The sequence below is a fragment of the Geotrypetes seraphini genome, chromosome 2, assembly GCF_902459505.1.
Source record: "Geotrypetes seraphini chromosome 2, aGeoSer1.1, whole genome shotgun sequence".
In the NCBI taxonomy this organism is placed as follows: domain Eukaryota; kingdom Metazoa; phylum Chordata; class Amphibia; order Gymnophiona; family Dermophiidae; genus Geotrypetes; species Geotrypetes seraphini.
Genome location: NC_047085.1, coordinates 440,199,903 through 440,216,361, shown reverse-complemented (window position 1 = coordinate 440,216,361; position 16,459 = coordinate 440,199,903). Strand labels below are relative to the sequence as shown.

General features: G+C 42.4%; 1 protein-coding gene across 17 annotated transcripts in view; it reads right to left on the bottom strand.

Moving 5' to 3' along the window:
- Positions 1 to 2,434: 2,434 nt before the first annotated feature.
- KIAA1217 (KIAA1217 ortholog) overlaps positions 2,435 to 16,459 on the bottom strand; it is a 1,295,419-nt gene continuing 1,281,394 nt past the window's right edge. For 11 of the 17 annotated variants that reach the window (XM_033931366.1, XM_033931363.1, XM_033931364.1 and 8 more), the window contains 3 exons: positions 5,552 to 7,177; positions 4,995 to 5,120; positions 2,435 to 4,335 (listed from right to left, as the gene is read on the bottom strand). In XM_033931366.1, coding sequence (XP_033787257.1) covers positions 3,838 to 4,335; positions 4,995 to 5,120; positions 5,552 to 7,177 — 2,250 coding nt within the window. In that variant the 3' untranslated portion in view covers positions 2,435 to 3,837. Of the gene's footprint in view, positions 4,336 to 4,922; positions 5,121 to 5,551; positions 7,178 to 16,459 lie in introns of those variants that run through there. The other 6 variants (XM_033931377.1, XM_033931378.1, XM_033931370.1 and 3 more) reach the window with 5 other exon arrangements.

Below are 16,459 nucleotides of genomic sequence, written 5' to 3'. Positions count from 1 at the left end.
ATGTCTGTATCATATCTCCTCTGTACATCTTCTGGTACAAGCCCTATATCATTTTTGTCACTTTCATCTGGACTGCTTCAAGTCTTCTAACATCCTTAACCAAAACTGAATACAATACTCCAAGTGGGACCTTACTACTTCCTTTCTTCTGCTGGTTACGCCTCTCTCTATACAGCCTAGCATCCTTCTGACTACAGCCACTGCCTTGTCACACTGTTTCATTGCCTTCAGATCCTCAGATCCTATCGCCCCCAAGGTCCCTCTCCCCATCTGTGCATATCAGCCTCTCATCTTGGGGTCCAATAATACATATTTTATTGATGCCTACCTGATGACCATTTTATGATTCTGTAACCTGTTGATTAAGCATTCCATTGTTTAACTGTCACATGCTTGATGTGGATATCTTGAAACATGGCCATGCTTCTGTTAACCAATAATGATTGGGTCTGTTTTCTTGTAAAAAATGTAAATTATAAAATATATACGGTACTTGTTTCTGCTAACATGTATAGCATGGGCAATTTATACCAGCTGTAGAACTGGTGTTAGTAATCATGCCTTATATTTATGTTGCTGTCACTTGTGCTAGTATTCTGTAAAGAAAAGTAGATGCCCATTTTTCTTTACAGAATAGGTAGCTTGTTTAGCTTCTTATCCTATGTGTTCTGTTATCGAATTGGCCTCTTAATGGACACTAATAACTTCCATATTAACTGTAAGTCCCCATCCATTCCCACAGCAGAATGACATTTTTCACATTGTGTTGAATGTGTATTCTATCAAGATGACAGCCCACAACTAGGCCTCAAATCCAGCCACTAGGTGTCAGCATTGCACAATGAGTGGTCAGCAAAAGACCTGACAATGGAGCCCTGGACTCCTATATAGAGAATGACACGGTGAAAAAATTGGTCCCCGTCACCGCCCCGTCCCCGTATCACCATCCTCTGCACCGCCCCGTCACCGCCATTCCCTTCACCGCCCCATCACTGCCACTGCCACCCCATTCACCGCCCCGTCACCGCCACTGCAACCCCATTCACCGCCCCGTCACCGTCACCGCTGCATACATAAAAGCCTCAAACGGGTACGATTTTATATACTACCCTTCAGCTCCTCTCGCGTGGCCTATCTATCTACCTTCCTCCCTCTTATTTTCATGGCACGTTACAATGTAATTTGTGCAAGCCACTGGAGCCTGCGAGATCGATCCCTGTCCCATCCCCACAAACCATCTCGCTTCTGTGCTCCTATTTTCCCCATTTCTAATATCTCCCCTATGTATCTGCCATTGCCCCCCCTGTGTCCATATACCATCCCCTTTTTGGCATGTCCCCTTTTTGTCTCTGTCCCTATGCCCCATGCACATAATTTCCCCTCTTTCTGTTACCTTCCTGTGTCCAGATTTCCCCTATCTTCCTCTTCCATACCAGTGTGTCTCTTCTTTTCAACCCCATCTAGCTTTTTTCCCTCTTTCTTCCCCCCCCCCCCTGCTTCTAGCATCTGGCTCACCTGCCTGTCCTTCCCTTTCTTTCCTGCTGTGGGTTTTTCTTTCCGTTTTCATCCCCTTGGCCCAGAATCCTTTTCCCTTTCACTCCCTCCTTACAGTCTGAGCTGGGAACACGGGTGATCGCACGGTCCTCGCAGCCCCCACCCGCCTGCCCAATCGATCCTAGTGTTTAGCCAGCTCTCTCCCTTCTCCTCACCTTAATTTGCAGGCTTTCTTTTTCAGCGACCTGCACGCTTTCCCAAAGAGCCGCACACGCGCGGCTGCTCAGTGTTCAATCTTCTGCTCTGCTGCAACTTCCTGTTTCCGGTTGCGTCAGAGCAGAAGATCGAAACTGAGCAACAGCGGCTCTTTGATAGCGTGCGGGTCGCCGAAAAAGAAAATCTACAAACTAAGGTGAGGAGAAGGGAGAGAGCTGGCTAAACACTAGAATCGATTGGGCAGGCGGGTGTGAGCTGCGGGGACCGCGCGATCCTTCATGCCTCACTGCGGGGACAAGACCCATTCACCGCCCCGCGGGTGGTGAATGGCCTTGTCCCCGTCGCCGCAGCGACTGCTAGTTTTCTTCCCCGTTTTCGGCGGGTGACCCGCGGCTAAAATGCGGTGGCCGCGGGTAAACCGCCACCGTGTCATTCTCTACTCCTATACAACAATGCACAGTATTGCCATCTGTCTTGGTCCTAAACAGCTTGTTCATGTCTATGGGGATCTTTGAAATACTTTAAGACCAATAGTTAAGTGTTACATATAATGACTGATAGTGTTGAACAAAAGCAATCTTCAGGAAGACAATTAGGTGACCAGCGGAGGTAGGATTAAATATAGTCAGATTTAATAGATCACAGATGTTCAAAAAAAATCCTAAATTGGATAAATGGTAATTAAGGTTTTTTTTTTTAAAAAAAAGGTACCAAAAGACAAAACTAAGCATGCAGCCCTTTATTTTATTTTTTTTAAAGTTCTCTGTTTATCATAGTTCTGTATATTACAGTAGGGTGTTATACAAATACATTATTTACAAATACACTCTGTGCAAACATTTTTCTTTTTATTTCAGTTCACTTTTATTCATTACTTTCCCATCAGACATTTTGAATAAACATCTGCCACAATTCAGGTGGGTGTTGTGAAAAGTGTCACTAATGCTTAGTCATATATACACACACACCACACACACACTGTACTAGGTCTATATGCATGTGCTTATATTGACATCCACATACCCACACACACACAGGCACACATCCTTCACTATAAGGAACAGGGCAGAGGAGTACATTTTAGAATTCATGATATAGCGCAGTAAATAAAGTAGGGGGGAAGGCAGTTGGATGTAGCTCAGGAAAATGACACATCTTTCTACTTAATACATGTCAGTGTTTGGAACACACAGCTCATTTTCTTTGATTGAAAATGTGTCCATTATTTTATGTCTGTCTATATAACTCTCTCTTTATAGGTGCACATTAGAGAGTGACAAGAGGGACAAATTTTTCCCCGTCCCCGCGAGTTTTGTCGCTGTTCCTGTCCCATTCCTGTAAGCTGTGCCTTAACCACACAAGCCTCAAACACTTAGGATTTTTAAAGTGTTTGAGGCTTGTGCAGATGAGGCTGGAGCCTGCAGGTTCGGGAAAATGAGCTCCCGCGGGGACGGGAAAAAATCTGTCCCCATTGTCATTCTCTAGTGCACATCTAGAGTTCTCTCTGGCAGCGCAACAGGTGAAAGTGCCCTTGGCACACATATATATCACTTCTCGCCTGGTTGTGGTATGGAGGAATACTGTACTGTCCAACATCCACTATTCCAACAAACACTATATCAGTATCAAAATATTTAGGCAAAACATCTCAAAAGGAACAATGAAGTATCATTGACAAAAATAGAAATCTGTAACAAAGCTAAATAACACAAAAATAAAAAGGAAAAAAATATTTTAGCTGTCCATTTTGACAGTTCGTATAATCATACTTTAGTATATCTCTGTTCATACTCCTTAAGGAAAAATACTTTTATACAAACAAACTTACTGAAATTGTGATATTTTAGAGGTTTTAATCATGCTTGATACATTAGCGGGCACACTCATTAGCTGTTCATGTACAAGCTGCAATTTTTCTTACTAAAGTGGGGGGATGGGTTATGTAATAACAATAGAAACAGATTTGCAAACTAGAATGACTCAAATCTATTAATTTTGCACATAACACACATTAATTACATTTCCATGAATACATGAAAATCTTATGTTGCCCCTGCTAACACTCTGTAGCAGACTGCTAACTGTTATAAAACTTGCTGGCTGTGGAGGTCAGTGTATAATAGCCTTTTAAGATGTTTCTTTTGCTGCTGTTGTGGTAGATTTGCTTGCGTTTCCGTTCTGTGACTTGTAGCTGGTGAAGCTAGGTGTATGGATTGTCCGGACGCTCTTCATACCATGGTTCAGTGAGGTGGAAGAAGGAGGGGAAGGAGAGGAAGGAGAAGAGGAGGAAGAAGGAGGTGATCTGCCATTTGAAGTCTGCAGTGAGAATGAAAGATGGTGACCTTTACCTGTGTGAGTGGGGTTTTGAAACTTCAAAGAGCCATTAGGTACAGCAGGAATAAGGGATGAAGCGTTAATAGAGCGACCTGTTTGAGACCCGTGCGAGTTAGAAGAAACGGGTGATTTAAGAGGTGGTGGGTTAGGGGGGTTAGAGCTGTCACCACTATGAGCAGGCATATAACTGCTCTTCCCAGAGGTGGGAGAAAAGGCTGGAATTTTAGAAGTAGGTAAAGTAGGGGAAGTGACCTTACACTCCCCACCAGCTGTCTTAGTACCTCCATTAGCCTGCAAATAAAGATGTGGGGAGACATTTTGTCAGAAAGCTAACAACATAGTACATGAACAGAACCTGGGAAAAACGCCCAAACAGAACCCGAAAAGTAACAGACACAAGAGCTCAACCAAGTCTTGCAGAGAAAGAGAGATACAAAGAATAGAGAGAAAAAATAAAACCAAAAAGAAAGGAACATACAGAGCTAAGGAAAGCCACATTAATCCATCTGTTTACCATAGCAGCCATGCTCGTTCATTATTACGAAAGGAAACATTCTGATGAGTTAATACGCTTCTAATGCAATGCGACAACCACAAGTCAGTTAGTATTGATGAGCTTTTATATCAAATTGACAGTGTATTTTCTAGTGTCCTTATTTACACTGCTATTCTACCAAAGGCAGTGCGACGATTCACACTTCAGCTGAACAATGAAGGTTTTGACAGAACCAAGGATGTGTTATTGCTGCCATGCACAAGCACTGTGAAAGTATAAGTGAAGTCATTAGGATTTTCATGCCACCAGATCCAGAATAAAGTTAGGCAACATTTGAAAGACTCCAGTATTTGGTATAAAGTATTTTAGTTACTTGGCTGGCTTTTTTTTTTTTTTTTTTTTTAAATATATAGCTTTAATGTCCATCCAGTGATTTGGTTTAAGGTAAAACTACCTGTCGATACTGGCGCGAGTCCTGTAGCTTTGGCTGCTTGCCTGGCCTCTCCAAGCTTCCCGGCTGTCTACTTTTCGAAACTACGGGTACTGGCATCCTGCTGGTTTGTGAAGATCCACTGGAGCCCTGCAGTTATCGGGGAAGGGGGGGAGGTAGAGGATAAGAGAGTAAGAGAAAGTTTCAAGTAGTGAATTTTAAGACTTATTGTACACACCATTTGCCACCATCCTTTGGACAAGAAGCCATTGCCCTACATGCAGAAGTTTACCAGGCACACCAACCATGTTAATTTCAAAAAGCAAAACAGTGGAAACTACTCAGCAACTAATCAAACAGAATTTAATGAAAATGCTGGAAGCAATTATTTCACACAAAGCAGATTATTCACCCAGGTTGTCCCATCACCAATTCATAGAAGAAATTACACCATTTGCAATTAGCTGTTAGACACTGGGACATTAAAAAAAAGCCCAAGCCACCTGACAGGAAGCATATAAATTGTAAGAGACACCTGTGATTCCAGAGGATTTAAAATGTTGATTTTGATATTGAGGTACCTTACGTGGAATAGAAGGTATTGATGAAGAGGTATCTAAAACAGCTTTAATTTCATCTGTGGACGAGGATAATACATTCTCCTCTTCAGTGCTAGGTGCTGCTTTTGGAGTCATTTCACTGATGGTGTTTTCCAGTTGTTTAATGGTCTGCTCAAGACTGTCCAATGTTCTGTATGTGTTTTTTCTGATCTCGTCAGTTCTGGAACCCTGTGTGGTATTCTCAGAACTGTGTTGTTCCTGTTGATTCTCTGGGGTAATTTTGGTGAGGTCCTCATGACCCTTAGATCTTGTAATTTCAAATCTCTTTGCTTCCTTGTGCTGTTTCACTGTTCCATCTTGCTCTTCCTCCTCTTCATACACTACCACTTGTAAAGTCTTCTTTCCAGTTTTGGTTCCTGTCCGAATGGCTTGAGTTAAGGCTGCTAGCTGTTTCTTAGGGAACTTAAATTTAAATTTTTTTTTAGTATCTTGCCTACTTCCAAAGTGATAATCTGATGAATCGGACTTGATTTCTGAACTGGTCTTCTCTTCATTGGTGAAATCTGTCTTGCTGGTTTCCTCTTCTTCGGGAATATTGGTTTCCATGGAACTGGAACTGGATTGCTGTGCTTTTGTCTTAAAATCAGACAAATAGTTTGACACATCAACTTCATTCAGCATTTGAGATGTGTCTTTATTGGTAGTAGAGTCTTGTGTTTCATCGTCTTCCTCTTCCTCCTCCTCCACTATTTTATTTTCTGTCATCATTCTTTCTAGCTCTTCTTCACATTCCTCGAATATTGTTGAAAGTCTCTTGTAAGCAGATCGAATATCCATAGGTTCATCAAATATGATGATGACAGGTTTTTTGTCCATGCCAACTACTGGATCTTCAGTTTCTGAATTGTCCAACACACCACCTTGTTCTATGATATCACTTCTGCCATCAATGTTAATTGTATGTACATCATCTCTTTTTCTTCTCACAATATCCTGCACTTCTCCACTAGACAAGACTTGTACCTTTGTTTTTGTTATCATAAAAGCAATATTGTCTGTTGGTGAATTTTCTTCACTTGCAGATGTATCTGTTGAATCTGTAAGTTCCATATAATTAACATTAGCATTTCTAGATACTTTAGGCCTTAAAACAACTTGCTGATCATTGTCTAGAAAGGGCAATTCTCGTTCCCGGAGTAATCTAGAAGCCAACAATAGATTGCTAACTTGTGTATCGTCATCAGGTGCAATGTCACTAGCTGAAACAAAGTTGTCCTGCTTTTTCATTTCATTTTGAGGAATTCTTTGTTGTTCTTCTGACATCTCAAAACTCAGTTGCTGTGGCTCTGTTTCATTAGCAGGATGATTTATTCTCAAGCCAACATCTAATTCTTTGCGTTTAACATCGTTTTCTGATGAACTTGAACAATGTTCCATGATTTCAGGCATGTTTGTTAGACATTGTACACTGTCCAGGAACAAGCCCTTATGAAATGCAGAATTTTCATTTGCTAAACAAGAATCTCCATTTGCAAAAATTCCAGAAGCATTCGAATCATCTGGTTTTCCTTTCCTCTGATCTTGCAGACTTTCTATGGTTTTTGGATGGTGTTCGGTTGACAGCCCCACTGTGACGCAATAAGCAACCTAAAAGAAGAAAATGTAAATTACAAATGGAATATTGATGATTAAAGAAGGGCTTGTATCATTTTTAACTATCACAGGATCTTGCAGATTGGTAATCTTACCTTTTTATCCTCTACTGTGGCATTATTTCTGTGTTCATCTAATTTAGCTGCTTCTTCATTGAAAAATTCCAATTTCTAGTAGAACAGTGCATGATATATTACTGCACAAAATGATATGCAGACCAATATGGATTGTAATTGGTGCAGAACTTTTATCAATCAATTTATAAAGTTTTCCCAGCAGGCTGTGCAAAAGCATCCATACAACATACCATGAAAATGAAAAAAATATCTGTAACAATGCAGGATACACATTAAAATACATTTCTCTTCCCTACACTGGCTAATTTTCTTCTCGTTATACTAGCAGCCTCACATGGTCACTGAAGAATTAAACTACAAGAGGTATATTTTGATGTGTGTATTACTTAGCTCTCTTAATTTTGCAGTGCCAATTTCCACTGCAAATATTTTCAGACTCATCTGCAAACCAGATGGCAGCTGTTCTTCTAAATCAGTGATCTTATCATGTCCTCTGCATTCAACATAATCTGCCCTAAAGTAGATATCGGTGGTAAAATTGATGTGTAGGACATGGCAAAAGTATCCCAAAAGGTGAATTGAACATCGATTATTATTTGCAACAGACTTTAGCTAGCAGTAAATCTGAATTCCATTGGCTTTTCAATGGACCAGCACTGTCAATTCAGTCCAAGTACTTTCTGTTAAACTAACAGGTCAGAATAAGGGACTCCTTTTACAAAGGCGCGCTAGGGCCTTAACTCACGCTAGCCGCTACCGCCTCCTTTTGAGCAGGCGGTAGATTTTATAATCCGGTGCGTGCGCTAAAACCGCTAGCGCACCTTCGTAAAAGGAGCCGATAGTGTTGTTTGTGACCCAGGTGCCTTCTAAGACCATGGCTGAGTCTGAATTCCTGCAGCCATCTCTCAGCTTGGTTTAGCTTTAGTCCCTAGCACACCCTACTGATGACAATAAAACAACGCACACTGGAGAGGGAGAAACAGGAGAGGGAGAAAGGCATAATTGTTCACCAGATTCTTGTTTAGTAAATGAAAATTCTGCATTTCATAAGGGCTTGTTCCTGGACAGTGAATATGCCATTTTATTGTCATAAAAGCAATACTATGATAGCAATACAGTTAAGATGCACACATGGCAACATCTTTCCCCTAGATTTTCAGGCCGGAGCAGTTGGCATTATTTTTAAATGCCAACCACTGCAGGCAAAAATATCCAGATAGTCAGTGGCAGAACCCAGGTAGTGGCTGTTGCTGGATATCTGAATACTGAGATAATTGCCTGGCACTCAAATGATCAATCTTTTAGAGGACTTTGATGCAGATCTCGATAACGGGGTTCTGTTTACATTGGACAGTGAAGCCCTTCTCACTAATATACCACAAATAGAAGAACTAGCGATTATTGAGAAAACCCTTACCAGGCGTAACACAGATCAAAGGATACCTAACCATTTTATTACTAGTCTTTAAGCTCGTTACATTAATGGGTGCTAGAATATATGTCTGTCTTTTTTTTTATTTCTGTCTCTCTCCCCCCTCCATTTCCCTGTGTAGCGCTGTCTCTGCTTTCTTCCTCACTTTGCACTCTCCAGCTGTAACATTACTGCCTCGCTTTTTCTCCTGCAAGCATGTCTGCTCTCTTTCTCATCCCCCTCTTTGCTCTTTTTTTCTTCTTGCAGGGGTCTCTGCTCTACTTTCTCTATGTGTTCCTTATTCCTGCAAACCTCTATGCTGTATTTTTTTCTCTGTATGCTCCTGATCTTGTGTTTCCCTGTAGGTATTTATTCCTATTTTTTTTCCTTCTGCAGTCTCAGCTCTTCTTTCTCTGAACATTTCCTTCCTCAGTCTGTCCAATTGCAGCTCTCTTGCCCTCTCCTGCTCCCCTTTCCCGACAAACCTGCGACTCCAGCAGCGTGTGCAGTACTCTACACACACTGCTTCGGGGCCTTCCACTGCCCTGATTTACTCTGGCACGTCCCTGATGACAGTAATGTTACAGCTGGAGATACTTTTCTCAAAGACCATCCATCCACTGATTACATGCAATTCTATAAACTCTACATTTGATGGTGTTAGAAGGAAAGATCATTCCATGAGGGAATAATTGTGGGTGGCCATGCATTATATAGGGAGAATGGTGAACAGCTGACACAGGGCCTGGCTGTTTTCTGTTGTGTCTTGTGCAAGTTGATCAGTTCAGTACTATAAAGCGGGAGTTATCAGGGCCTCCTCAGAATTAGTTGGCCCCTCCTGTTGGTGGGACTTAAGTGATAAATGAGGGGGGTACAAATACATGGGATCTGAGAGAAAATGGGAAGCCAGGTCCTGGCCCCTGAAGAAAAAAAAAAGCTATGGCAGGTGCATGGGTCCAGGAGCAGATGTGTAGTAAGAGAGACTAGCAGTGTGGTGGGTGATTCTAAGGACTGCAGCCAGGGAAAAAATATGGAGTGGAAAGGAAGCAGAAGCAAGTGGGAGGGCAGAGAGGGACAGTCTAAGTGTCAGAACAGAGGTGGATGGAGGTTAGTAAGGGAGGAGGAGTAGTAGCTGAGGTATGGCCCGGATGAGTATAAGGGAACCAGCAATGAGTAACAAGAGGAGAAAGGTACATGAGTGATGCATAATGCTCATGAAATGAAGGCACATTTGATCTGACATGCCCAAGAACCGCAGTGCACCTCCCTAGGCACAGGCAGGCAGGACAAAGATTTGGGACACCAATACTCTCGCAAAAGGATGACATCAATCTGGCAGTAAGGACCAGAATTGTACAGTGACTGATGGTGTGACATTCAGCAGAACATGAAGGAAAATCAGGAGAAAACAAAGTTTCCAGTGCTGAATGGGAGGACCAGAACAACGTTTCTGCCAGTAGAGGCTTCCATAAGGGCACAGACATGGCTGAGTTGTCTGCTGTGGCAGATACTAGTGAGCATACAGTAAACAGAGCTAAAAGCTTAACGGCTTCATAATGAACTGTATCCCTGAGGAAACAGGGCGAGACAAGTTGGGAACTGGGGTAAAGGAGGTATAATGTAGAACAATGTTTTTTTTTGAGAATTGTCATCAATCTGTAGCAATATGCTTCATATTTAGGTGTTCAACAAGGTGGGGGGGGGGGGGGGGGCAACTCAACCAGCCATAATAGGTATAGCTAAAGATTTTCAGATCTTCCAGCCAGGGAATTCTGTGGAACTAGCTGTTTTGTCGTCCCACTCCCCAAAAAAAGGTCAGTTATCTACCCAACGTTCTGTCTGAAGAGGCAGAAGATAGGTTGTTGACTTCTCTTGTTTCCTGGTTTGGATTTGCCATGGCTGACATCTATAACATATCATTAACAACAGGTACCAGTGGAACCAGAATCCAAAGCTGTCTTTCAGGGAACTATCGTGCCCCAACATCAAAGAGCTGGGCAAACCATTAAAAGCAGATCTGTCGGTCAGGGAATTGCTCTATGTCAGAAGCATGATAGAAGGATCATAAGCTTTACAGAAATACAATGGAAAAGAGGCACAAAGCAAGAGCGTTCAGAGGCCCACCAGTCCTTTCTGAGCAATTAGATAATAGCATCCTTAGCAATAGTGATCACTGCTTACAGTATCTGAGCAGGCCATAACGTACTACAGAACATGTTTTATTTAAATAGCAGTATGAAAGCATAAACACTGCACAAGGCGAGTACTATTTGCTATAAATGTTTGCCCCACAGGACTTACAACAGATTAACACACCTTCTCCTGCCCTTATTCCCCTTTAGTCTGAATTTCAAGAAGCCCGAGACACATAGCAGAATACATTACATTACATTAACATTGGCTGTATGATAAGCACTCATCCCCCCCCAATCTCATAGATGCAGATACTGTACATCGCATCCTCCAAGACCAAAGTCATGGCCATTGAGATGCATTAATTTGATGCTTAATCTCAATACTCCAAATGTCCCGAAGGCCAGTTTTTGGTTTTTTATTCACAAATCCCGATATTAATTTATACCACTGTGCGGGTTGGTGACCCATGAAATCCACCTGAAAGCATAAGAATTCTATACTATATTGTTTATTAAGAGTTTTCTATTCAGGGAACCCCGCCTGAATGGCCTGCTTCAATTGCAACCATCTAAAACTTTCTGATTTGTTGAGACCAAATTTATGTTGCAATTGTGAAAACTCAAGCATCCTCCCTAACAATCACTCTCTTTTATATCCCCCCCAAAAAATGGACGGTAGCCAGGGAGGACTTCGCTGAATTTTTATTAACCAACTCTTTAGCAAGTCCATACAACCTTCTATGCGGTGACATCAACATTCACCTAGAGCACAGGTGTCAAAGTCGGTCCTCGAGGGCCAGAATCCAGTCGGGTTTTCAGGATTTCCCCAATGAATCTGCATGAGATCTATTTGCATGCACTGCTTTCAATGCATATTCATTGGGGAAATCCAGAAAACCCGACTGGATTCCGGCCCTCGAGGAGGGACTTTGACACCCCTGACCTAGAGCAAACAGATCAGCCAGATATATCCGACCTCTGGTCACTAATCTCGCAGCTAGGTTACTTCAAACCCCCACCCATCGTAACCCACCAAAGAGGTCACCAGTTAGACCTGGTGACCTTCTCCGCCAAAGAACCAATCACTCCCAAATTCGTGTGGAAACAAGACAACTGGACAGACTCCCTATGGTCCTACCACAAACTTTGTAGCTTCTCCATTCACTACCAACAAAAAACCACCATAAACAGAAAAGCAAGAAACACCAAAACCCACACCACTAGAGGCAAGATCGACCCGAACGAATTCTGGTCCCGCTACGAAACTATCACAAAACAAAACGAAGAAGCGGACCAAATCATGACCACCTGGATCAAAGACAGCACAAACATTCTAAACGAAATAACCCCCTTAAAAACCAGCAGAATTAGATCCTCAAACCAGGAGGGCTGGTTTGACCTAGAGCTACTACAGGCAAAAAAGGACCTCAGAAAATCGGAGAGACAATGGACCAAATCTGGAACCCAAGAGCACAGAATAGCATGGAGACTCAAACTAAAAAACTACAAAACCCTAACCAAGGATAAACAAAAAAACTTCTATGCCCAAAAAATTGGAAATGTCATAATCAACAGTAGTAACCTTTTCAAACTGGTCAACGATCTTTACAATCTCGAGACAGTTACCGATAACCGCGACGAAGAACCCACACTAACCGCCAACTCCCTAGCCGACTTCTTCAACTCCAAAATACTGAAACTAAGATCTTCGATATCTGCCCCTGCCAATCCCCACGGGGACTTTCCAACCCTCCAAGACAACAACAGTTCCAAACCAGACCCGGGGTCCAGAGCAGACCTAAACTGGGATCAATTCACTACTATCGATTGGCAATCTTTCAACAAATTCTATAACAAATATACCAACTCCTTCTGTAGACTAGACACCTGCCCCCCTAACGTTATGAAAACGGCTCCAATCCACTTCAAAGCAAATATGCTGGCATGGGTTAACCTCCTACTATCTACCGGAAGCTTCCCAGCAGAACAAGGCCACATCTCGATCACCCCAATCATAAAAAACACAAAAGAACCACCTAATATCCCATCCAACTACAGACCGATCGCAAGCATCCCGCTATTCACCAAAATAGCAGAAGGGCTGGTTAATGCCGAACTTACCACATACCTTGATAAATTCAATATCCTTAATGACACACAGCACTGAAACCATTATAGCCTCTCTCCTAGACCACCTTCACACACTCTTCAGCCAAGGCTCCAGCGTCTTGATTGTACAACTCGACCTGAGTAGTGCATTCGACCTGGTCGACCACAACATTCTCCTTGACTGCCTCGCCTACATAGGCATCTCGGTCCAAGTCCTTAACTGGTTCCACGGGTTCTTACGGAACAGATCATACAGGGTATTCAAAAACGACGCCTTCTCATATAGCTGGGAGAACTCCTGCGGCGTTCCACAAGGCTCCCCCCTGTCTCCCATCCTGTTCAACGTCTACCTCGCCTCCCTAGGAAACCTTCTGCAAAACCTCAAGCTCAAATTTTGTATCTACGCAGATGACATCACTATAGTTATCCCGCTAACCAGTGTCACATCAGAGCTCCTCACCTCCCTCTCAAGCATACTAAATCAGATAGAACACTGGATGTTATCATACAGACTAAAACTGAACCCGGATAAAACAAAATTCTTCCTAGCAACCCCCAAAGATAAAATCAAAGACACCACAATTCAAGTAAAAGGATCCATTTTCCCCCTTGAACAAAACCTAAAAATACTGGGCGTCACACTAGACAAACATCTATCCCTTGACAAACGCACGGACAATACCGTCAGAAAAAGTATCTCGGTGCTTTGGAAACTCCGCACCATAAAAAAATACTTTGATGACACTTCATTCCGCCTGCTAGTACAATCCTCCATCCTTAGCATATTGGACTACTGCAATATCATTTACTTAAGCTCCACAAAAAAAACCATCAGGAGACTCAAAATGATCCAGAACACTGCTGTCCGCCTCATATTCGGCCTGAAAAAATGGGAACACATCACCCCTTTCTACCACAAACTCCATTGGCTGCCATTAGAATCCAGAGTCCTATTCAAATTCGCCTGCTTCTGCTATAAAACAGTATTTGGTTTATCCCCAAACTACATCATCCCTCACTTCGCCCTGAATCACAGCATCAAGGACTCCCGCAGAATCCAACTCTTCGCCTACCCCTCCCTTAAACTTTGCCACTCTAAAAAATTCCTCGACAAAACCCTCGCCTTCCAAGCCACTAAGCTAAACCCATGGTTATCCCAAATGGCCCTCAAGGCCCCCAACTACCTCGGCTTTAGAAAACTACTCAAAACCTGCCTCTTCCAAGACCAGGATCCCAATGCCCCTTCTATCTAACAACCCCTCTCCCCTCTACATCCTTCCCTCACCCCCCGTGGCAACTTTGATCAATTTGTTATTGAACCGCTTGTAACCCCGCTCAACTAATGTAAACCACTTGTAACCTTGTTTAATTGATGTGAACCGCCTAGAACTCTTCCGGGTATGGCGGTATACAAAAATAAAGTTATTATTATTATTATTAGATATTAAATCTTCCAATGTACGAATTCCTGCCATCATCCAATGCTTCCAGATGATTTTAAAACCGCCAATTTTGATCTTGGGGTTTAGTCAAATCATTTGAGTTGTTGATTTGTTTATCGGAATAGGAGTTAGATTATTTACATATCTTAAGGTTTTCAATATATCAACAAATATTCTATGATCTTTATATGACCTTGGCATTTTGATACTAAGAACATAACCAAGTCGCAAAGGAAACATGAGTCTCCATTCTAACCAGAACCAGTCTGGGATATTATCAATGGGCTCTGGGAGGACCCAATACATACCTTGACGCAATACATAGGCCTGATGATATCTATAGAAATTAGGAAAATTTATCCCACCCTCCATAATTGGCTTTTGCAAAGACCCTAAAGCAATTCTAGGAATTTTACCCAGCCAAATAAATTTTGTTAAAATACTATTCAACTTTTTATAGAAAGACCCCTGGAAGAAAACTGGTAACATTCCCATTTGGTAACCCCCCCAAATCTCACATATTGAAAGCTGAGCTAGTTATAAGCTTAGCCAGCAGCCCTCTTTCACAATCCTTTCCCTCTGTGGAATTCTAACTTAAGCACTGCTGTATCACAGCATTCAGAAAACTTGGAACATAACATTCAAGACACAACCTGAGGCAATAGTTCTCCATTTGATAAAATGGGAAAAGGGTGATTGCAATCTGAGGGCAATCAAGTGCCCCTATTACATATGGTATACTCTAAGGTCAGGAAAAAGCATGCTTCATCTACTGCCGTTGAGTACACTGCTAGGGATGGTCATTCCTCCCCTATAGCCACTGTGGGGGTAAATTCTATTAAGTGGGTGCTAACAAGGACAGGTACGTTATGTCTGGAAATGCCAATATTCTGCAACTATAGTGTATATTTTATGGGTAGGTGCTCAGATAGATGGAGTCTGGCTGGGATTCACACTTATGCGCATAACTACTACAATAGGTTACATGTATATTTCCAGCATTTAGTTGTGAGCACTATGGCCGTCATATGCGTTTATTGGGCTGCAATTCACTTGTTACACTAGTATAAAGGAAAAGAGGCACCCACTGTGCTTTATAGACAGACTCACTGTTATAGAATTACCCCTTTGTTATGGAATGATCAATGGCAAGAAAACACAGGGAAGCCAAGCAGTAAGATAATTGGATTCATAGTTTACATTTCTTCACAGAGAGACAGCATTATATTGGAGCTCAGTCTGTTCCTGCAGACCATATCCGTTTCCAGTAACTCCAGTGACCCAAATCAAAATACACAGTTTAAATGACAGCCTGAACCTGGGCAGCTCAACACTCTTGCCACCTCTTTCTCTCTCATCCCTTTCTCTTCTATCTTCTGCTGCTCTAATTCTTGCATTAATGCAAATAGCATTTGTTAATCCTACTGGTAAAGAGCGATACAAATGAACACTAGCATACTTGGCATAGAACTAGACATATGCAGTAGAATCATGGTTAACTGACCTTCAGTTATCTGATGTTTTGGATTATCTGGCAGTAATCCAGGCTCTGTCCACCTACCTGCTTGAATATCAAGAGCACCATTGCTACATTCACCACATTCCTCCATCCCCCTCCCAAACAGTGGCAGCTGTGCCTCGTCCCCTACCTCTCCATCTTAACAGTAGCAGCCATATGTCCTGGCTCCCCACCCAGAGACTTCCCTTACAGTCCCTAATGGTGTGGCAGTAAAGTCAAGGCACCAGCATGAAACTGCGTTCAATATGGCTGCAACAACTTCTAGTATACCACAATAATTTTTTTCTTGTTACAGCTTGATGACTAAACAAAACAATGATCAAGACCCAACATGGCTGTTTCAGCAAATGCCTGCATCAGAGTGTAATATCAAATTGGATCCAGAACTGTGAAACAATTTTCGTCTTGTCTCCCCATCCTGGATTTAGGTTTTAGTGCCCTCTGGTGGTGTTTTTGCTTCTTTGGTTTGCACAGAGCTACTAGAAACTAGAGAGTTGCGCGGGGACAGAAATCCCACCCGTCCCCGCCAAAGTCCCACCCGTCCCCACCCGTCCCCGTGAGGAATCCCACCCGTCCCCACCCG